This window comes from Carcharodon carcharias, chromosome 7 (genome assembly GCF_017639515.1).
Source record: "Carcharodon carcharias isolate sCarCar2 chromosome 7, sCarCar2.pri, whole genome shotgun sequence".
Lineage (NCBI taxonomy): Eukaryota > Metazoa > Chordata > Chondrichthyes > Lamniformes > Lamnidae > Carcharodon > Carcharodon carcharias.
Genome location: NC_054473.1, coordinates 152,931,389 through 152,955,168, shown reverse-complemented (window position 1 = coordinate 152,955,168; position 23,780 = coordinate 152,931,389). Strand labels below are relative to the sequence as shown.

The 23,780-nt window shown below is 39.5% G+C and overlaps 1 protein-coding gene across 6 annotated transcripts in view; it reads right to left on the bottom strand.

The window, feature by feature from the left end:
- Positions 1–16,200, bottom strand: part of dpy19l3 (dpy-19 like C-mannosyltransferase 3) — a 108,620-nt gene extending 92,420 nt beyond the window's left edge. Inside the window, exons 1-3 of one of the 6 annotated variants that reach the window (XM_041192436.1) lie at positions 16,183–16,200; positions 15,253–15,383; positions 11,997–12,121 (exon numbers count right to left, since the gene is read on the bottom strand). In XM_041192436.1, coding sequence (XP_041048370.1) covers positions 11,997–12,121; positions 15,253–15,346 — 219 coding nt within the window. In that variant the 5' untranslated portion in view covers positions 15,347–15,383; positions 16,183–16,200. The other 5 variants (XM_041192433.1, XM_041192432.1, XM_041192434.1 and 2 more) reach the window with 5 other exon arrangements.
- Between the last annotated feature and the right edge of the window lie 7,580 nt (positions 16,201–23,780).

The window sequence follows — 23,780 nt, the reverse complement described above, 5'->3', positions numbered from 1 at the left end:
TCTACATCCTGGATGCAAATGTCAAATCACAGTAGCGAAGAATGTTTTGACTTTGCACCCTCTTCTGTGTTTGGAATGATCACCTGCCATTGGCTCAGTAAGAACAGGTCAGGCATGAGCACAATGCTGTCATTCAAAGATCCAGACAGAGTAGCATACAATGTCTGTAGGAAAAGGAAAACAGCAAATTTATTTCAACCGAACTTCTATGAGGTGATCCGATGTGCTCCAAGACAAATAGCAAGGACCAATAAAGAACAAATGACAGCATCATGCCCATTTCTCAACTGCTTTTCACTCAGACATTTTTGATTACGCACCAGCTTCTTAGCTGCAGCTATTAACATTTTCATCCAGGATGTAACCAGATTGGGCCCACCCTGGATACTACTATGTTTGTGCAGAAGCTTAGGGATAGCAGAGGTATGTGCCTAAACTAAGTAACAGCTGTACCTAACCAAATATGCACCAAACTGCAAGGTACGCAACATTTAACAGAGAATGCAACTGCTAAAAGGAAGCTTTGCAATATCTGCTTTTTTTCTGTTTCCAAATAAATTTCTAAAACTCCTAATACTTAACCAATAGCATATGCTATACCCTTCTGAAAATTTTTTCTCAAAGGATTTTCAACAGAAATATTGCAAAAGGTGCTTTTGTAAATTGGAAAATTGAATCGCATACCAAATTAGGATAAATAAACATAAAATTCTCAGATTTTTTCCTGCTCAGTTACCCATTCAACTGAAAATTATCACGGTTACTCACTACACAGGTTGAATTAGATTTTTTACAGCAATATGTTTGAACACTTATATAGAATATATAAATGCTGTGAGCAGAGAAAGCAAGAATATATCATTTATGTGGGCAAGTACCAAGGAAGGCATATTGAGCTGTAGAGTTCAAAGAAAACTGGAAATGTAACCCAGCAACTTGTCATGTAATGCAGCACTGCATTAAAAAGTACCTGAAGTATACCAAAGCAGTAAAGTAGAAAGCATTGTTGTTGTCCAAATTGGAGTCATAGAGTTATACAGCACAGAAACAGGATTGTGTCCATGCCGCTATCAAGCACCTATCTATTCTAATCCTATTTTCCAGCATTTGGCCCGTAGCCCTGTATGCTATGGCGTTTCAAGTGTTCATCTAAATACTTCTTAAATGTTCTGAGGGCTCCTGCTTCTACCACCCCCTCAGGCAGTATTCCAGATTCACCCTCTGGATGAAAAAAAGTTTCCTCAAATCCCCTCTAAACCTCCTGTCCTTTAACTTAAATCTATGTCCCCTGGTTTTTGACACCTCCACTAAGGGGAAAAGTTTCTTCCTATCTATGCCCCTCATAATTTTGTATACCTCTATCAGGTCCCCCCTCAGCCTTCTCTGCTCTAAGGAAATCAATCCTAGCCTATACAGTCTCTCTTCATAGCTGAAACGGTCCAGCCTAGGCAACATCCCAAAACTGCACACAGTACTCCGGCTGTGGCCTAACTAGCATTTTATACAGCTCCTATATAACCTCCCTGCTCTTACATTCTATGCCTCGGCTAATCTGATCCTCTATACTTTCTAGGGTCCTACCTTTCATTGTGTATTACCTTGCCAATTTAGTCCTTCCAAAATGCATCACCTCACACTTCTCAGGATTAAATTCCATTTGCCACTGCTCTGCCCAGCTTACCAGCTCATCTATATTGTCCTGTAATCTAAGGCTTTCCTCCTCACTATTTACAATACCACCAATTTTTGTGTCATCTACAAACTTACTGGTCATGTTTTAAAAACTTAATGCAACCCATTACACCTAGAACAGCTTTGAACTGGCAAATCCACATTCCCAAGTCCATGTGATGTAGGCACACACCCAGTGTTGTTAGGGTTGTGGTTTTGTAAGATATCTTTGACGTATTGATTATTTAAAGTGAAACTTACCTTTTTATTTGAATAATCTTTTGCTTGTCAATTATGTTTAATGCAAATCAAAATCAACATAAATTAAAGTAAAAGTTACAAGAAGTAAATCTGTTGGTAGGATGAAATCTGCCACTTTTGAATTAAATCACAATTTTTTATCTAAGCTGACACTGAACCTCCTATTCCATGAGCATCAATTTTGTCACCTAGCCTTTTCTGTGGTACTTTGTCACTTTCGTAAAATCCAAAACACAAACATTGGAAGGCTACGTCAAGCCTTTCTGCTATCTCCACCCTCAATTCTTTTAGCAAACTGGGATGCAAAATGTCAGGACCAGGCAACTTATCCACTCTAAGATTATCCAGTCTTTCCAGTACAACCTGCATATCGATTTTCACCTCATCCATTACCTCTGCCATTTCCACTTCTACTGATATTTTGTCAGCATCCTCTTCCATAGGAAACGTCGATACTAAGAACTCATTAAGCATTCCAATAGAATACTAGACTTAAGTATTCTAGTCCTGTGTCTGTAAGCAAAGATCATCCTCTTTGATCCTAATAGGATTCACCCACCTCTTATTGTCTGTTTACTATTTATATAACAGTCGAAGATTTTTGAGTTCCCTTTTGTGTTAACTGCCATTCTATTCTCATATTCTCTCTTTGCCAGTCTTATTTTCCTCTTCACTTCTCCTCTCAATTTATGTATTTGGCCTGGTTCATGCTTGAAGAATTTACCTGACGTGCATCATACACTTTTAAAAAATTTCATTTTATCCTCTGTCTCCATCATCCAAAGAGCCCTGGCTTTGGTTCCCTTACTTTTTGACCTTGTTGGAGTGATCCAGCAATGCTTCCTCCCTAGTTGGACTACAAACATATTGGTCAAGGGCGTTCTCCTAAACGCATTTCAGAAATTCCTCCCTCTCCTTACCCTTCACTCTTAACGTTATCCCAATCGATATTTGGACAATTAAAGTTCCCCCAATATCATGCCTCTACAGTTTTTGCACGGTGATTTGCCTGCAGATTTGCTCCTCTATCTGCCTCTAACAATTAGGAGGCTTATTGAATACCTGCAGTGGTGTGAACATATCCTACTCATTTCTCAACTTTAACCAAATGGCTTTTGTCCTCGAATCAAGGATAGCCTCTCCCTTTCCAATAGTACAACGTCTTCCCTAATTACTTCTTCCACCCTACCTCCATTTATTTCCTTCCCTATCATTTCTGAACATTTTGTATGCTTGAATATTATGCGCCCAGTCCTCAACATTTTTAAGTCACATATCTGTTATTACCATTACATCATATTCAAGCACGGCTATTTGTGCTTGTAACTCACCAATCTTATTCATCACACTTTGGACATTTACGTACGTACATTCTAAACCTGTCTTGGTATTCTTCGAAGTCCTGCTCCTATCTGCTATGGTACTACTTGCTTCTCCAGTACTATCTCACTGTCACTCCTTTATGCACTTCTCTACTTCAATTTTCCGGTGCCCATCCTCTGCCAATTTAAACCCACCCCAACCACAATGGTGAATCTCCCCATCAGGACATTGATTCCACGCCTGTTGGGGTACAACTTGTCCCTTTTGACTAGGTGCCTCCTGCCTCAGAACTGGTTTCATTGTCCCAAGAATCTGAAGCGCTCCCTCCTGCATCATGCCACAAACTACACATTGATCCCCCCATCTTCATTTCAAATGTCCCAAGATCCTGGGACTGGAAGTAATCCAGAGACTACTACCTTCGAGCTCTTACTTTTTAATTTCTTCCCTAGCTGCTGAAAATCTGAACATAGGACCTCAATACCTGCTGTATGCCCTTGGTACTGACATGTGCCACAACTTCTGGCTCGCTCCCTTTCACCTGCAGCATATACTGCACCCTTTCCATAACGTCCTTTACCCTGGCACCATATGATCTTATGATGGAGAGAAGATTATTGATGAAGAAGGATGGAAGCCTAAGACATTATCTTGGGGGACTCCTTCTACAATGTCCTGAGGTGATTATCTAACACCGCAACCGTTTTCCTGTATGCTAGTGATGACTCTAACCAGTGGAGAGCTTTCCTCCTGATTCCCATTGACATAATTTTATTAGCGCACCTTGAAGGCACACCTGTCAAATGCTGCCTGACGTCAAGGGCAGTCATTCTCATGTCACCTCTGGAATTCAGCTCCTTTTGTTCAGGTTTATACCAAGGCAGCAATGAGGTCTGGAGTTCTGGTGGAATCCAAACTGAGCATCAGTGAGCAAGTCATTGGTGAGTAAGTGCTGCTTGATAGCTCTTTCAATAACAGCTTCTGTCTCTTTGCTGATGATTGAGAATCAGTTGACAGGATGGTAATTAGTCAGACTGAATTTGTCCAGCTTTTTGTGGATGAAACATACCTTGGCGATTTTCCACATTGTTGGATTGATGTCAGTGTTGTAGATGTACTGGAACAGCTTGGATAGAGGCATGGCTAATTCAGAGCACTACAGCCAAGATGTTGTCGGGGCCCATAGTCTTTGCTGTATTTAGTGTACTCAGCTATTTCTTGGCATCATGTATGGTGAGTCAAATTGGCTGAAGACTGCATCTGCAATCGTGGAGAGGGTCAGGCTAAGATGGATCTATAGAATTAATCACTGTGGAATTATTGAATAGCTTAGTTTTTTGCTTGAAATCAACTGTTGTATGCTGACATTGTGCAGGATGCATATACAATAATTACTAAAGGCTCCTGCCAATTTCTCATTAAATAAGTTTTCTAGCAACTTTCTAGATAGGGGAATGGGGGTCAGAAGAAATGGGGGCAGGGTGGAAAGAGAGGGGAGGGGAAGGCAGAAAGAGAAGAAAGGGAGAGGGTAAGGGAAGGAGGAAAGACAGGGAAGGGGTAAGGGCATACAAAAGCAAAAGCAAAATAAAAAGTAAAAATATGCCAATTAAGTAAGTTGGGGCATAAGGGAAATTATATGATAAATTTTGTTGCCATCCTGTGGCACATTTGATCAACTGCATGCATTAGAATCTGAATTTTAATAACAACTAAAGGATCTCCTGCATTGCTGCTCACAATCCGAGTGTCAGGGAATACTAGGCATGAGGAGGAGGTTTTGAAGGAAAGGCTGTTGAGAAAGGAGGGGGGGGCCGGTGGAAACAATAATATACTGTTTCTGGTTGGGTGATTGGGAAGATGTCAGTTGGGGTGAGCGAGTGTCAAGTCAGCCAGGGCACATATCCAAGTGAGAGTCAGAAAAGACAGAGCAAAGAGGTTGGGTAGGGAAGAAGAGATCAGAATGGCCGAGTTGTTGTTGGAGATCGAATGGGCTTGGATGAAACAGGAAAGGAAATTTAGATTAGGCTGTTATACTCCAGAAAGCCAGTTGATGAACATACAAATTAGAAGCAGGAGTAGGTCACTCAGCCCCTCGAGCCTGCACTGCTATGCAATAAGATCATGTTGATCTGATTGTAGCCTCAACCCCACATACCTACCTATCCCTGATAACCTTTTCACCCCCCCCCCTCCCTTGCTTATCAAGAATCTATTTAGCTCTGCCTTAAAAATATTCAAAGACTCTGCTCCACTGCCTTTTGAGGAAGTGAGTTCCATAGACTCAGGATCCTCAGAGAAAAAAATTTCTCCTCATCTCTGTCTTAAACATACAACTGAAGGCTAGAACTGGAGCCAATCTGTAGTTGTATATTTATTTCCAGAGTTACACATTACAAGCATACACTTCATAAGCCAACAACAACAGTTTTAAACTGTGTCTCTTTATAGAGGCTCAAGTGAATCCACCACCTGCAAGCAATTAAACACAATTGATATGCAGTTAACAGATCCCCTTCGCTCTAGCGATCTGAGTGAAGAATCATCATGTCTGGCAGAAGGAAAGGAGGCAAAGGACTGGGTAAAGGCGGAGCAAAGCGGCACCACAAAGTGCTTCGTGATAATATCCAGGGCATCACCAAACCAGCAATCCGCCGCCTGGCTCGCCATGGCGGTGTCAAGCGGATCTCGGGTTTGATCTATGAGGAGACTCGCGGGGTGCTGAAGGTTTTCCTGGAGAATGTGATCAGGGATGCGGTCACCTACACTGAACACACCAAGCGCAAGACGGTCACTGCCATGGATGTGGTGTACGCTCTGAAACGCCAGGGCCGCACTCTCTATGGATTCGGCGGCTGAACAACTCGACCCATTCTAAAAAGTTAAATGTCCACAACCAAAATTTCAAAACAAATTAAACCAGAAAATATGTTCAGTATAAAGCATTGTATTGCGAGACACCCTTCCTTTAGGACCCCTAATAATTTCTTTGAACATGCATCTTTGTCTTTTTTTTTACAAAAATCATATGATTGATGACTTTCATCCAATTATTTAATTTTAGAGATTTCCTTTCTCTCCGGCATTTGATTCAAGGCAGTGAAGTCACTCTAATCTTTTCTCACTCATACTTTTCATAAACTATAAATTATCCTACAGTGAACGATTATCTACATAATATTCAAACAACATAACATTCTACATATCTTTCCCCTGTACAGAATACCACAAAATATTTGTCAAATAGAACCCCATGTCCACTGACTCCATATGACCAATGTTTCAGCAGCTAAAGTACTTTCAACAACTGTTTTTGTTTCCTTAGCTTCCCAAGTCCATAATAAATTTTATAAAATCAATTGTGCTAGAATAACCATCAGAAAGATTAGCATATGAAAGATCAATAAAATGACTAGTTTCATTTTCTTTGGGTCACCTAAGGCGGGAACTCAAATACGCATTTCTCCTGATTTAATCTTTTTAGTGCATTATTTCGCCTTAAAACATTCACTACTTTAGGGTGTTTCATTGTAGTACTTAATTCCAATCCATCAAAGCTAGCAACTGCTCTAGTCTGAGTGCATAACCAGTTCAACTAACCAATCAAGCTTCACGATTGTTCCATCTCTTTTTTAGATATGACATCATCTTTCTGTGATTACCTAGTATGATTTACCATGATGGGAGTAACACTTTATAAATAGGACCGTCAATTTAAAGTTATTCCAGACTTATTCTAGTTAATATCGAAACTGATACATTTAAAACCCCATAGAGCCCAACTCCCATTTTTAATCTCTACTCTAATTTTGTTAACAGATTCCACACATTCCATGGCACCACCCTAAAAGAAATCAACATGCACCACGAAGGTGCCTAAAAGTTTTCCTTTATACCACCTATAAAACTTTGTTTAACTAAAAGCAGATCTTGCATTCTATTTTTAGCAAAACAGATCTCAATGAAAAATGCCACACCTTAGAAGCATCATTCAGGCCATAGACGCATTTCTTTAGTTTTCGTAGTTTTCCTTCTGCATGTCTACCTCTTTTCTCTCTGAAAAGTATCGCCCTGCAGAAATGTGGCTTTTATGTTGATTGATCTACCCTCCCATGAATGTGTCACCAAAAGAACTAAACAGATATTCAATATTGCTTTTCCATAGTGAGAGAGTTCACTTTAACATTTGTATCACACAGTCTACTAGCAGCTAGCCTTGCTTTAGGCTCCATTGCAAGGACTTTTTCAGTACAAAGCCATCTATGTGACATAGTTAGTTGCCTCTTATCTGGCATCTCAGAATACACTCAAAACTCTCTCCAACTATCCAATTCCCCTTGCATTGCCTCTCTTATTTGTTTATCTTCAAGTTTATTGGCAGCCACCAAAACTTCACGATAATGAGGTCTTCTTCTTCTTCTAGTACTGTTGTGAGATTGTTCCATTGTGCAATCTACTCAAGCTATGGCCTCTACTTCCACTTTTGTGCGTGTTGGGACTACTGATGTTATATTGCCCCCCTGCACAACTGTTCAGACTTTCTTTGCTACGTGATTGTCTTCTGATGCAAGAGCCACATCCAGACCCACTATCAGTACTTGTAATGTGCATTCTTCCTCGCCACTCTTTCACTCCATTCTGCCAGTCCATGAACCTCACTTCTTGGTTATCATCCTGAACATTAAACCAATATTTAAACTTGCCAGTAGCTTTATCTGCATGCCCCACAATTGTGGAATCCTACCATTCACTAGGCCTCTCTGGAATTTATGTCACCTGAGTACTCACTCTGGGTAATTGGCCTTTGGATGTGATACCTCTGTCCTGTGTATCATGATCACTCATGTACCATCACCCAGCCATTGATTTACTATATTCTGTTCCTCAAGACCTTCATCCCAAAACACATGAGCAGTTGATAGACAAGGTGCTTGGTTTACTTCTATCAGTTGGTAAGAGTCCAAGATGTTGCCTTTAATTCTGATAATCATGAGGAATGAACCTTATCAGTTTGCTTACCATGTTTCATAAATACTGTCTTACCATCACAACTTATTACTTTACCTGGGCTTTCACATTCACTATGACCCTTACTTTAATAATCCAATGAATCCTGTCCCTGATGGTCTTCTATGACACCTCAGTGTTGTCCAAATTTCCGTCAAGACCTCCGACATCGCCTAGCATGTAAAGCATTCAAATGTGTGGAAAAAATGGAACTAATTGTAGTACCTTCTAGAGTAGGAGAACTTTCACATAGCAGAGATCACAACTTGGGATTTCGCCCATACCTTCCAACCATTTAGAGTGAATATTTTTGTATGAACTGATGATAACAGGGTGGTTGTTAATTTGCAGTCTGGCGATCAGCTAAAAGTTTATGCAGCATTTCATTGGCCATGTATTTTTGATGTTTCTGGTTTTGCTCTAAAAGTTGATTTTGAGGGGCTGAGAAAATAAAATGGGCAGCTATATTTGCAAACAACAATATAGAACAAAAATGGGAAACTATTAAAATAGTGTCCAGAATGTAGGGAAAATATATTCTGCTAAATGGAAAGAAAAAACTGAACACTAGTGGGATTCTATGGGAAGTGGGACATGAGGGAACATCTGAGTGTTAGACAAGAGGTGTACATTAAGTACAGAGATAGCAGAGGAATACATGATAAGAGAAAATATGAAGAGATTTGGAGAGTACTCGAGAAAGCAATTAGGAAGGCAAAGAGGAACTATGAAATTAAAGTGTCAAGAAACATAAAACAAAATAGTGAAATATTTTACAAGCTCGTCATTAAAAAAAGGAAGGCTTGGAGGGGAATAGGACCATTAAGGGATAGACAGGGTAATGCCACAGGTGATGATAGCGAGATGGCAGAAATATTAAACAATAATTTTGCTTCAGTTTCTACCAGGGAGATAGAACAGGTAGACATAGCATTGAATTATGAGATAAGCAATGAGATAAGTGCATTTAAAATAAAATAAGAGGATGAAATGAATAAATTAAACAAACTCAAAGAGGATAAGGCCCCAGGTCCAGATATATTCATCCATCTATTTTAAAAGAATCTCAGGAAAGAGTTAGCAGAGACATTACTGCTCAGACTTAATAATTCATTAGAAAAAGTGAGTAGTGTCACGGGACTGGTGGATAGTTAATGTAATTTAAGAAGGGGAACAGAACATGTCCAGGGAATTGTAAACCTGCCAGCTTAAGATCCGTGGTAGGAAAAATAATGAAATCCTAACTAAAGGAGGGAAACCTTTGACAAGTAGGGTGAGCAACTTGTCTATGTAACTTTAAGTCAAATTTGCTTTTTCTTCTCTCTCTGAATCTTATCACCTAATGCCATTAATATTTGTCTAATACTCTGATAAGAAGCATCAGGTTGTGTTAAAGGAATGCATTAATGGTTTGACTGGGTAAAATGCAGATCCACTGACTTCTGAAAAACAATTGCCTCATCATGCTCTATGTTAAATTTCACTTGCCTTTTTTATAGAAGGTTTATTCAACAGTATAGGTATCTCACTACAGCCTATAGTCAGTATTTATAAAATGGTTTAGTCCAGCTTTTTTACATGAAATAACAACTTTCTTTAGTGATCTCAATGTCATTACCAAACCTAAAGTAGTATTTTTATATTCTTTAACCTTGTACCTATTCTCATTACTTAGTGAATCAATGTAACATTTTAACCTATCTACATGAAATACATGCACAATCCAGCACTTCATAGTTAAATGAGCCATTCAACACAGGACTAAAGTAACTTGTGCCCAGATAATTTGTTTGGATTCATCATTATCTTTATCCTATTCACAGAATTCTCTGAGTTTTGCGTCTCTTTGAGGATCCTGCCTCTCCAGTTTGGGCAGTTCATCACATAATGATGTTTTAAGTCACGCCTGAAGTATCTATTAACTGTTTCTTGGGTATTCCTGGGATTCATTTGTTTATTATTGTTGTTCCAATTTTGCCTTCTGCTGTAATAGCCAGATCTGCTAAAGGCGCTTTCATCCTCTTTCTGTCTGTCTTTAACCCTTCCATTGTATTGATGCCTGCACCCAGTATCTAGACCGTTTTGAAAACTGGCAATCATTGAGTTTTCTGTCATGGAGGATGTCCCATTTGTTCTATGAAGACTGAAAGAAATTACTGCTTCTGTAGAGTTTTTTCAAGGCAGTAGAAATCTGATCCAACAAGGTCTCCCCCTCTGAGAACCAAACACCAGTTAGAACCAGGAGCCTGTCCATGAAACACCTTAGAAATAATCCAGCAACTTAAAATGCTAGTATTGATCCAGGGATCTCCAAATTGAATTTTTTCAATCTTTTATAGAAGTCCAGGATATATGAACATATATACAAACATATGAACATATAAATTAGAAGCAAGAGTAGGCCCTTCAGCCCCTCGAGCCTGCTCCACCATTTAATAAGATCATGGCTGATCCGATTGTGGCCTCAACACCACATTCCACCTGCCCTCGATAACCTTAGATTCTTGACTAACAAGAGACTCAATCTATCTCTGCCTTAAAAATATGCACTGACTCTGCCTCCACTGATCTTTGGGGAAGAGAGTTCCAAAGATTCACGACCCTCCGAGAAAAAAAAAACTCATCTCCGTCCATTCCAATCCATTCCTCTATAGATTGACCATTTGTTTTCCTGAAATCTATCAAAGGCTAACCATGCCTCATTGGCATTTAACAGATCATCTTTCTTGCAAATTTCATCCAAGAACTCTAATAGAAGACCCAGACCTTCATCACTATCCAACTGATCAGCATCCGCCTCCCAAAATACATTACCTTGTATTTTATTTCTGGTAAGAAGCAACATCATCAAGGGGCATAACCTGTTTCCACATATCTGCTTCAGTCACACTGGTCATATGGTTCAGACTAAGATAATCAAACAGTAATCATAGCTCAACAATATACAGTTGCTTTCTGCCATTTTTCACAATGGCGACTAGGATGTAGTTTTCTGTCTGAGTTTTGTTCTTAGCTTCCAACCTTCACCTTTAGGCATTCTATGCTACCATGTTCTTCTCCAGGAAGCCAGATAAAGGATAGAGCTGGAGCCAATCTTTACATATCCTTATACTTATTTAGTTACATATGACAAGTATACACCCTCCTAACCCAACAACCAAGGTTTCAGTCGGTGTTCATTTATAGTGGCTCAAGTGAATTCCCAGTTCATGCCCACCACCTGCATACAATTAAACACAATTAATATTATTAATGAATCCACAATTAACATAGGCAGAGCCAGGAGTCTAAGTGGACCAAGTTTTAGCTGTACAGGAGTAAAAAAAAAACAAAGCAAGGAAGATGGCTAAAAATAATTTTAGAAAAATAGAATGTAGAAAATAAAAAAGACTGCCATGTGTGTTTTTGTTGCTCTGTGCCATCACAAAGTTAGCCGGTATCAATGTTGGGCTTGGATTAATCCATATTACATGACACTATAGGCCAATCAGAAATGTTACAAACTTAATACAGTATTAGACATACAAGTGCATGCATTAATAACAGACAATTTCCAGTCTATAGAATATTCAATGCTAAAGATTAAACCAAATAACTAACTAGTGTATAAATCAGGGAGAAGAAAAATTCAAAATCAAAACAGATAATATCACTGTTTAAAAAAATGAATGACAATCCTTTCAACATTTTTTTTGTTCATTCATTAATATTATTATTTATTGATTTGGCCCTCTTACCTGGATAGTAGAAAACCACAGATCATTTTCATGCAAAGTTGCGACATAAACTGAGGTGAGAAGTCCTAAGAAAATTGCCATAAGTCCACCAATGAGGAAGGTTATATGCTTCAATGCCACTGGACCTATGGAATTACATACTAAATTACAGAAAAATAAAACAAGTATGTTCAACAGCCTATTTGTTAGAATATTCATTTGTGTTTTTATTGCGTTATTGTAAGAATAGAAATGACTTGGAGTGTTAAACAAAATTGATCCTAGCCACACTAGGGTTTTACATTTATTCCAGTTGAAATTTCAGGCCAAATGCTAATAATTATATTCATGAATTATTTTCTTAACTGCATTAGAGTCTGGCTATTTATGCCAAAAAGCAACAGATTTAGCAAGCAGCTCAAGACTATATGGATAAATTCATAGATAAAGGATATAAGAGCAAAATGCCTACAAACCTCGAGGCACATAAGGTCAGTTTATGAATGTAGAAATATACTGATGCACATACACTTACATAGAATTTACAGCACAGAATCAAGTCATTCAGGCCAACAAGCCCATGCCAGTGTTTATGTTTCAAAGCCTACGTCATCTAACCATATCAGTGTATTCTTCCATTCTTTTCTCCCTCATCTGTTTATCTAGCTGGCCCTTTGGTGCATCTATGCGATTCACCTCAACTATTCCAATAAAATTGGTGTTATTCCAATACTATCTAGGATCCAATGATAAAGCTTTTGTAAACAGTGATGATCATCACTTATCTCTTTTTCAATCACAGCAAAGCTGACAAAGTGATATGTAAATTCGCTATCAGTTTGAGAATTCCATGGGTTCCGTCTGACAGACCTCTCTTTAAACCTGTACTGCATTGGGTTACTAGTCTGAATGATGTTTGTCAGGCTTTTCTTACTGAAATCCATATTGACTGCTTCCAATAATTTTCTCTTCATATTTATTTATTTCATCGTTAATTTAAGATAGTTAAATTTTCCCCAACACAGTTATTAAACCAATTAGCCTATAATTACTCAGGTTACTTTTGACTCCCTTTTTAAAAAATGAATATTACATCGACCAATCTCCAGATCTCTGGCACACATTCATTTTCAATAGAATTCTGAACTATATTTTCCTTTTAGTTATTATATCTCTCCACACATTTCAACCAATTAAGGATTTACCATCTTCCCATTATTCTTCTCTGTTAAATATCCCTGCCAATTTCTGCTTGGTGGTGGTGGTGTGTTACAGATCACTTGGAGTCCTGTAGCAATACACTTTTACATGCATGTTGCAGTCTGAAGCTACGGATAATGATAGTAGAAGCTCCAACTTTCTTTCTATCACACAGCTGACCAGTAATCTCTCCTACATTTACTGATTGCCATTGGCATGCATTGGAAAGATTTACAGGTTGGACGTATCTTCCTTGGCCATCAAGAACTGGGATCAGACTCAAACCCAGAGCTTTTGACTCAGAGGCATGGATGCTACCCACTGCACCACAAGACTTCCCCAATTTATGCTTAACCTTTACTAATTGACTATCCTTTGCTACCTGACATCTCATCCAATATGTATCTCTTTTTTATTGGTATGTGTGTAGAATATTTTATTCTTTCTAAAATTTTGAGATTCTATAGTCCTTTTGTGCTTTCCTTATTCCTTTCTTAGTCTCTTTCCTTATTTTCTCAAGGTCCTTATTTCACATACCTGTAAGCCCCAAAAGCCAGCTTCTTCAATTTTAAAGAAAATTGAAAATGCTGGAAAAATTCAGTAGATCTGGAAGCATCTATGGAAAAAGTAACAGAGACCTGGGATTTTAAGTTTGCAAATTGGGACTGCAGTTGTCCCATGCATGCATAAAATCCAGCGGAATGATGTCAGGTTGCGAATCCAACGTCAACATGCCAGTTTCCCACAGTACAGTAGGCAGGCATGCGCCGAAATCGACAGCCCACCTGCCATTTTAAAAATGAATCATAAAGGGCAGCTATGCTCATTAGTAAACCAACTGACCTGAATATTACACTAACCCATGCCGTAACGCGGGTTGGCATGGACAGGCAGGTGAAAGTGGGGAGTCTGCTTTTTCACCATCTGAGGTGAAAAAGCAAGGAGTATACATCCTTTTGGGGTGCCCTGTATGCATTGGGGCACCCAACCCCTCCACCCCCAAAATGATACCTCCTTTATGCCTCCCTATCAGGCCTCCCAAAAACCACTCCCCTCCCTCAGGTGCCCAGTCCCTCCCTGCCAAAAATCCCAGACTTACCTAAGTCCATATCCTTCTTGATCCATTGCTTGCTTCCTCATAGAACTGCTTGCAGTCCCAGCAGTGCCCACTACTGAGTTCTGGTATTGCTGGGACTGCTAGAGCTGCCACCCAATTTGAGGGGTAGAAGTTGCACTCTCTGCTTCTTTAGGCCGTGGCAATGTGTTATCGTTGCAGGGCGGCCTGTTTTTAAGTCAGTCGGAAGGTGGGGGCTTGGGGGTGAGCAATATGACACTCCCTTGTAAAATCCAGCCCAGTTAGTATTTCAGATCTTTCATCAGAATTTGGTCTTTCTTGTGAAAGGGAATTGACCTGAAACACTATCTCTATTTCTCCCTCCACAGATGCTGCCAGACCTGCTGAATGTTTCCAGAGTTTTCTGTTTTTGTTTCAGATGTTCAGCATCTGCAGTATATTGCTTCTTCAATTTCAATTTGTTTCTAACCTCTTTCATTCAAAGCCATTCTGAAATTTAAAATAGTCTCCTTTTTTATGTCTCATTTTTTATCTACAGTATAGTGGAAATTTCCCATTACATTTCACCTCAATTAGCTCATTTCTTGTATCTCTAAAACCTGCCCAATCTTGTCAATAAATTTCCCTTTTTTCTTCCCACCTCAAACCTGATTATTTAATTTATGGTCATTACTCCGAAGGCACTCATCAACATTTAAATCATCTATATGACGTATTTCATTATTTCTAACTATATCTAGCAACGCCTCTCCCCTTGCAGCTATACTAAAATATTGTTTGAGGAAAGAACCCTAAACACGTTAATAAATTCCGTTTTCTTTTCACTGTTTCCTGTATCAATGAATCTGAGTAGGAGAGAAGTGCGCCACCTTGAGGTTTTATAACCAAGCTAGTGATTGATTGATTGATCTTCTGTTTATTAACTGACATACTAAAAGACAGTTACTAAAATCTGGTTCCAAGTCATTCATAAAAAAAACTGTAAGCTTCTGGAAAGCCTACCAGTTGTTGGCTTTATTTTGGGCTGCTCATCTTCCTGTTGTTTTGGTCTTTCTTCGGTGCCTTTCGTAGTCTTTCTTCGTTTCAAAAACGTCATGGTTCAGCTTGCACCGCTTCTTAAAGGTTACTGATCCCTGAGAACAGTGATGATAATATTATTAATGATTATATAGTCCAACACATACAATCTTCCATTTCAAATCAGCATTGATTGTAATCAAGTTAGTTTCATTGACAATTACAATATTTTTCACGTTTGCGTGTTTGTGCTGATAAAAGCATAAAGAAGTGATTAGTATCAAGGTGAACATCCATTGCTGCAAAGAATCTAGGATCTTTATTCGTGACCCTACTTCATTGACAGTAAAAATAAGGCACCGATAATAACGGGAGTGATAGGAAAGCTAGCGGCAGATATACAGAGCCAAATGTGTGGACCCCTGAAAATGTCATCTTTTTGTGCAGTCACAACCAAGGCCAGTGATTCCTGTTCCATCCGCCCACACCCGGCCCTGACACAAAATTCCAGTACTGTTTGCAGCCAGTGAGATAGTCACTGTTTCAATCGTCGGAAATGTGACAGCCAATTTGTGCACAGCAAGCTCCCAGAAAGAAGAATGTGATAATGGTCAGATCATCTGTTTTATGTTTTTGATTGAGGGGTGAATATTGGCCAAGACACTGCGGAAACCACCCCCCCTTGTTCTTTTTCGAAATAGTGCCACGGGATCTTCTACATCCATCTAGGAGGGTGGACGGGGCCTCGGATTAACATCTCATCAGGTAGGCAGGCAAGGCTGACAGCGGATTCCAGGCCCGGTAAACTCGCTGGACTCACTCCCGACGGCTTCAACTAAATGAAATCTCTTACCCTCCCCCCACCCCCACGTCTACCACAGAGAACCAAATACTGAGAGCGGAACGTCCACCAACAGCAATTCCACAAGCGACATTTTGAAAAATCAGTCCCGCCAGCTTCTATTTCCGGGTCGGAGGTTCGTTTGGTGTCTCCATGGTAACCGGGAGTAGGAGCGACGCCGGAAGGCGATGGACGGCTGCAGGCCGAGCTATATATATACATCGAGCCGTACCTCATGTCTTGTGGTGTCGGTGCTTCCAGGACCTTCGGCGCCCTGGTCCAAGCCCCGGTCTCCCTTATCTTCTCCCTTTACCCCAATCAGCCGTTGTAATGATCCGGCTTCACTCCCACTCCTTAATAGCATAGGTATTAACTTAAAATTGTTCTTTTTCCAACTGTTGTCACTATTGGAATAGACAGGTGGGACCTTGATTTAAGGTAGTAAATTTTACAACATAGTACTGTCGGGATGCAAAGCCGCGCACAGACAGAGTGCTTATTGATTTGATATAGTAAAAAGCTTAAATTATGGTAAGAGGTAAGACTGCTACTAACTGGGCCAAACTGACATATCTGGCGATTAATTTGAACACATGAATAGTTTGGCCTGAGATTAAAAATCATAGAACTTAAATAAAATATAAATGTTGATTTTCTTTTGAGCTAGCATTTCTATTCTGGGCTCTGTACGGGCTCCGTTCCAATTCAGAGGGGTTGGAGTGTAAACCATCTGGTAAAACACCTCTTGCATTAAAAAGTATGCTGACGGATAGTCTGAAATCTTGAAGTCCAGTGGTTGTAATATAGAGGAAACAATATTCTAAACGCTCATTTTAAACCTGAGTTCAGTATTTGCTAGCTTGATCATAGGGTCTTGTTAAAATTGTACCGTTGGAAGCCCTTTTTCCATATTATATATAATCACTATTACATTTTTGTTAAAAGTATTTTGCACTTTTGTACCTTTTGGAAATTGATGTTAAATCACCATATGTTACATCATGTACACCTGAGTAACCATTGTGACAGCATCATGCAACTGTTTAAAAAGGCAAATGCAGTTTTGAAGTACATAACAAGGACCTTGAGCTCAAGTCAACTGAGGTAATATCCCCAGCTCCTTCAATGTCTTACTGTAAATTTGCAATATTGTACTTTTTGGCTTCTGGACAGAAATATATACATGGTCTAAAAGGATGCAAAAAGAACAACTAAGATTGTCTGGAACTAAGGATCAAAGTTCGATGGGAGGATATTGAGGAAGCTTTGTTTATTGCATTTGATTAGGATATATGAGATACTATGTGACACAAGTATTTAAATTTGTAAGAGGAATTGATGAGATGAATGTTGTAAATCTTAAGAAGGTACAATAATCAGATAAAAAAGTAAAGCAGAAAATTATCCTGAGGCCAGTAAGATTGTATTGACTCAAAAAGTAATTGATGCAATTACTTAATCAGAAAGGGTGGTATTGGTGCATTGTTTATGAAGGTTTGAAGACCATTTAAGGTTTCAAAACAAAAACAGAATTACCAGCATCCGCAGTTTTTTTGTTTTTTTAAGGTTTCAAGTTGGAATTGAAATGATAGTAAGTTAAAATGGAGATGGGTTGATAAAAATGTATTGAAAATGACTTTGTTGGTCAGAATATTTTTCTGTCCTTTTTCTTTCTGTTGGACAGAATGTTTTTCTGTCCTTTTTTTATAGAGCATTGTCAAAAACAACAACTTATATAGCATCTTTAAAGTAATCAGACATCCCAAGGTGTTTCACAGGAGTAAAACAAAGAATGACACCGAGCCATATAAGTTATTAAGTCAGAGGACCAAAGGTTTGGTCAAAGAGGTAGGTTTTAAGAGGTGTCTTAAAGGAGGAAAGTGAGGTAGAGAGGTGTAGGGAGGGAATTTCAGAGCTTGGGATCAAGACAACTGAAGGCATGATGACTAATGATGGGGCAATTAATTTTCGGAATGCACAAGAGGCCAGAATTAGAGGAGCACAGATACCTTGGAGAGTTGTGGGTTGGAGGGGATCACAGACATAGGGATCAGGTGAAAGGCCATGGAGGAATTTGAAAACAAGGATAAGAATTTTAAAATCAAGACATTGCTTCACTGGAAGCCAATGTAGCTTAGTGAGAACAGGGGTGATAGGAGAATGGGACTTGCTGTGAGATATGGCAGCAGATTTTTGGATGACCCCAAGTTTACGGAGGGTAGAATGTGGGAGAACAACCAGGAGTGTATTGGAATAGTTGAGTCCAGAAGTAATGAAGGCATTGCTGAGGATTTCAGCAACAGGTGAACTGAGACACGAAATAAGTTGGACGATGTTACAGAGATGGAAGTAGGTGGTCTTAGCGATGGCATGAATATGAGCTTGGAAGCTTACCTCGGGATCAAATGTGACGCCAAGGTTGCAATCAGATCGACTTAATCTCAGATTTTGGCCAGGGTGAGGGATGGAGTCTGTAGTTAGGGAACAGGTTTTGGAGTGAAGATTGAAAACAATGGCTTCAGTCTTCCCAATATTTATTTAGAGGAAGATTCTGCTCACTTAGTATTGGATGTCGGATGAGCAGTTTTTTTTTAAACAGTATGTAAAAATGGAGCACTCCCTACACTGAAGCAAGTGTGAAGTGATGACCATGGCCAGAATTTTCCCGTCGGCAATTTGGGGGCGGGGCCCACTCGCCGACGGGAAAATGACGTGGGATGACGTCGGGAGGAACCCCCGACATCATCCTGGTCCATTTAAATTTTTAGGAAGACGGGCGGACAGCAAAATCAGCTGTCCACCCACCGACCTGTCAATGGCCAACTGAGGCCATTGACAGAGTAATTAAGATAATTAAAGACCTGCCCGTCCAAACTTAATGCTGGCGGGCAGGCCAGGAGCCCCAGTGTGCTTCTGATAAAACATGAAACCTCGTGCACTGGAGGGATGAGGTTTCATGTCTGTTTTTAAAAACTAATAAATTTTATGTGATATTTATTAAAATGTTCCATCTCATGTGACATTGTCACATGAGGGGGACATGTTAATAACTTTTTAATTTTTCTATTTTTAAAGTTTTTTTAGACTGTCACTAATCTCCCTGAGACAGCACTTAGTCTCAGGGAGCAGTACGTTCTTTCGCACGCATGCGTGAAAGAGCACACTTTGACAGATGGGGAATCCCTCCACTCCCCGCTAAGGAAACGCATAGCGTTTCCTGTTGGGCAGGCTGAAGGGCGGGCCTTACTTGGGCTTCTGATAAAACATGTAACCTCGTGCACTGGAGAGATGAGGGCCTTAATTGGCCCGCCCACTCAAAATGGCGGCGGGCCCCATTTCAGTGGCAGAGTTCGGCTGCCCGCCCGCCCATTAAGGGCAAAATTCTGCCCTATATATTATCCTCAATTACATAGAAATTGTCTTGCTATGTGTGACTAGATATTGAAATGGTGTCATAAGCCAGAAGAATGTGGCTGAGGTATGGTATACACGTGTCGATAAAGTGGTGGCAGGTATTTGAGGTACTGCTGTGCTTTGGATGCAGGCACCTGTTTCAGCCAAGGGGCTCTGAGGCCCACTTTGCAATCATTATTCTTAGAATACCACAATGCAGTGGTGCATCCCAGTGCGCCAATTGCATGGAATACACAAACAGCTTATTTATCATTTGAACTGGGGATCCTCCCTATAGCCGGACTGGAATATTGACAATCAGTGCTCATATACAATGGAAATGGAAGGGAATATCAAATATAAAAATTTTAACTCAAAGTGCAAAGCATGCGGACATGGCAAGTGGGAAGTCCCTTGATGTCATCAAGCTTGAGGTCCAGATAATTTTAACTCCCAGAGATTTCCAATTGATAGATGGCCTGCTCTCCTAATCACATTGGGATTTGGGCACCCTGCCCACTTACTATGAAATGGTTCCTGTGTGACTCCCAAGGCTGCCTCTTAAAGCAAGATTGCATTCCCTTCATGAACTTAACATAGAACAACCCTGCAAGATATCTTGGCTACGTAAATAAATGGCTCTTCCTAATCTGAAATTTCAATGGAATCAGTTGTTAGGAGTAAATTTTAAGATTATCTTGTACAACAATACCCTAACAAATTATAGTCACTGCAGTTTCAGAAAGAGAAGATCCTGTCTAAAAAATTGACTTCTTTGAAGAAGTGACAAGTCAAATGGACCATGTTAAATCTTAGAATGTTGTGTACTTAGATTTCCAAGAGACATTTGATAAGTTTCCACACAAAGGCTACAAGTTCACTCAAGGATAAAAGTGAATGGGCATTCGTTAGAGAAACTGTTTTCAGATTGGTAGCCAAAGTCCCCCCACCTTGACTACCACACCGGTGATGGTGGTGGTGGTAGTGGGAATGCTGTTTTGAATAAGGTGACCCAGTGATCAGTGTTGGGACTAGCATTGTTTCTAATTTATATCACTGACTGAACTGAGCCAGAAATTTAATTCAAATTGGTTAAATGTTCAGTTGGTTCAGAGGAGCAGTAGAATTGAATGAAGCAGCTCAGAAATTAAAAAAATATGTTGCACATAATATGTAAATAGGCAGAACAATGACAGGTGAGATTTAAAAAGCGGACTACTGTAAAATTCTGAACCATTCTAGGAAGAAAAAGGGTAACATTCATACTCTGCTTGTGTTGAAATATAGTTAAGGATGAAGTTGAAAGCTAAAAATCTCAATGGACTCAATATATTTAATTAATGCAGAGCAGCAATCAACAATGCCAAAAAAATTTGAAATATAAAGCCAAAAGAATAAACACAAGTCAGAGGAAGCTGTGATCAAAGTGTGCTGTGCTTTAGTCAGACCACACCATAAATACGTTCAGTCTGGTCATAGAAAAACAAGAGCAACATTGAAGTGTTAGAAGTGCAAAGAGCCAAAAAGCTGATCCCTAAGATCCGAATTTTCCAGCCCCTCACGTCGGCGGGATCTTCTGCTCCCGCCGATATGTACAGATATTTCAATGGCTCGCCGGCCCCGCCACGGAGGAACCTGCCCCGGGCGGGGAATTCTGGTGCCAGAGATACGAAGAAGGTTTGGAGAAGCCTGGACTTTTCAACCTGGAAATGAGACACCTGAGAAAGTAGAACAAAAATGACCAGTTTGAACAACTGAAAGATAAGTTTAAGTCTAATATCGAGAAGCTGTGCACGCAGAGAATGCTCAACGTTTGGAATGAAGTTTCAGATAAGATAGTAAAAAGAAAATTATATGCCACAATAATGGGGAGGGGTGGATGGGGGAACTTTAGATGGTTTTTGGATGGATGGGTCAAATTTCAGTCCTCAGCTGTAATTGACTTCCGATCTTGTGACCCACAGTATAAGAGAAAATGAACTAACTTGAGATCAGAGTGCAGTGAAAGATTAAAGCACATTGGAAATGGCTAAATTCTACTCATTAGCAGATAGTAAAAATCCATCAACAGAGTGAAAGCTTATCAACAGATGATGAGATTACATCAAACAACAATAGGTCAACGGCAGAGAGTGCAAGCAGCTTGACTGAGCATGAGCATTTTGATCACAACAATGTACCTGTAGAAACAACAACTCATTCAAAAAGATGCACAAAAGCAGATGAAAATCAATACCAAAGCACAATACAAACATTTTATAAAGTCCTGGAAATCATCTATGAAATGTATGGAGGCAAAACAGAATATGGTGGAAACATAGTACATTTTACCAGTTGGCAACAAATTATAATATCTAAATTGAAGGAAATATTGACAAATTATTGTGGAACAATATACAGATGTAAAAGAGATTCTATTGAAAAAGAAACAGAAATCAGTGATGAGCATCATGGCAAAACAAATGAATGCAGTGACATGCTGAAAATTTTTTAAAAGAATGTTTGAAGATGAATCAGATTATTTTGAAAAAGAGAAATATTAATAATCAAGACAAGATTACAATGTCTAATTTTAATGAAATGCTAGAAAATTGCTGCAATCAAGTACATGGAGATTCTTGAGAAGGAATTGGAGAATAGTAAAACCAGAATTTCAGATTGCCAGGTTTGAATGATGCACACTTTGTAAATAATCTTCTAAACTCATCATAACATTTGAAATTCTACCAAGGTGTCTTGTAACAATAGTTTTAATATGTTATCAATATCAAAATCTTAACCAAAGGGTTGGTTGTTGACTATGCTTAAAACTTCTCTAGTTTAGGACTGGTTGTTAATGGAAAATTTGAAGTGACATTGAAGGTACCATTTCAGTATTTTTCTGAAAGGTAACAAACTATCCCTAGGGGTTAAATATTGATTTCACAAACATATTTGATCTCCAAGACATATTCAAATCTCAATCTAGACTAATGTTTAAATTCATTTGTTCTTGAAAAGTTTATTTCAGCATTTCTTGGTTTTGGTTGTCCAGTAAGCAGATCATTTCACTATGTAAGCCTGTTCTGATATGTTATTCATTGTGCCTTTTGGTATTCCAACCTCTTCAACTGACATATTTATTACTCATGATGAAATCAGTGCCTCTGTCAATGCCCTCCACAATCATTTCATTTGACCCAATCATCATGGGTAATCCATCACATTCACTATTCTAAAACAAAAACAAAAATACCTGGAAAAACTCAGCAGGGCTGGCAGCATCTGCAGAGAGGAGCACAGTTAACGTTTCGAGTCCGAATGACACTTCTAAGGGTCATTTGGACTCGAAACGTTAACTGTGCTCCTCTCTGCAGATGCTGCCAGACCTGCTGAGTTTTTCCAGGTATTTTTGTTTTTGTTTTGGATTTCCAGCACCCGCAGTTTTTTGCTTTTATCTTAACGTTCACTATTCTCCCTGGCATAGCAGGCACTCTGTAGCCTCAGGTCCAAAGGTTGCAAGCTTCAGCACAATTGCCAAGCAACCACTCTGGTTGTCCATCATCAAACAAGGCTTGGCCTCATCAAGCTCTAACATTATTTGCTCACTTTCCATGGCCAAATCATCAGACAACAATAACTGCAACAACTTGCACTTATGGTCTTTGGTAGGTTTATTATGTTATATATAAGACATCGGAGCAGAAATTAGGCCATTCGGCCCATCGAGTCTGCTCCACCATTCAATCATGGCTGATAAGTTTCTCCCGCCTTCTCCCCATAATCTTTGATCCCCTTACCAATCAAGAACCTATCTATCTCGTTCTTAAATACACTCAATGACCTGGCCTCCACAGCCTTCTGTGGCAATGAATTCCATAGATTCACCACTCTCTGGCTAAAGAAGTTTCTCCTCATCTCTGTTCTAAACGGTCTTCCCTTTACTCTGAGGCTGTGCCCTTGGGTCCTAGTCTCTTCTACTAATGGAAACATCTTCCCCACGTCCACTCTATCCAGGCCTTTCAGTATTCTGTAAGTTTCAATCAGATCCCCCTTATCCTTCTAAACTCCATCGAGTATAGACCCAGAGTCTTCAAACGTTCCTCATATGTTAAGCCTTTAATTCCTGGGATCATTCTCATGAACCTCCTTTGGACCCTCTCCAGGGCCAGCACATCCTTCCTGAAATACGGGGCCCAAAATTGCTCACAACATTCTAAATATGGTTTGACCAGAGCCTTATAAAGCCTCAGCAGCACATCCCTGCTTTTATATTCTAGTCCTCTCGAAATAAATGCCA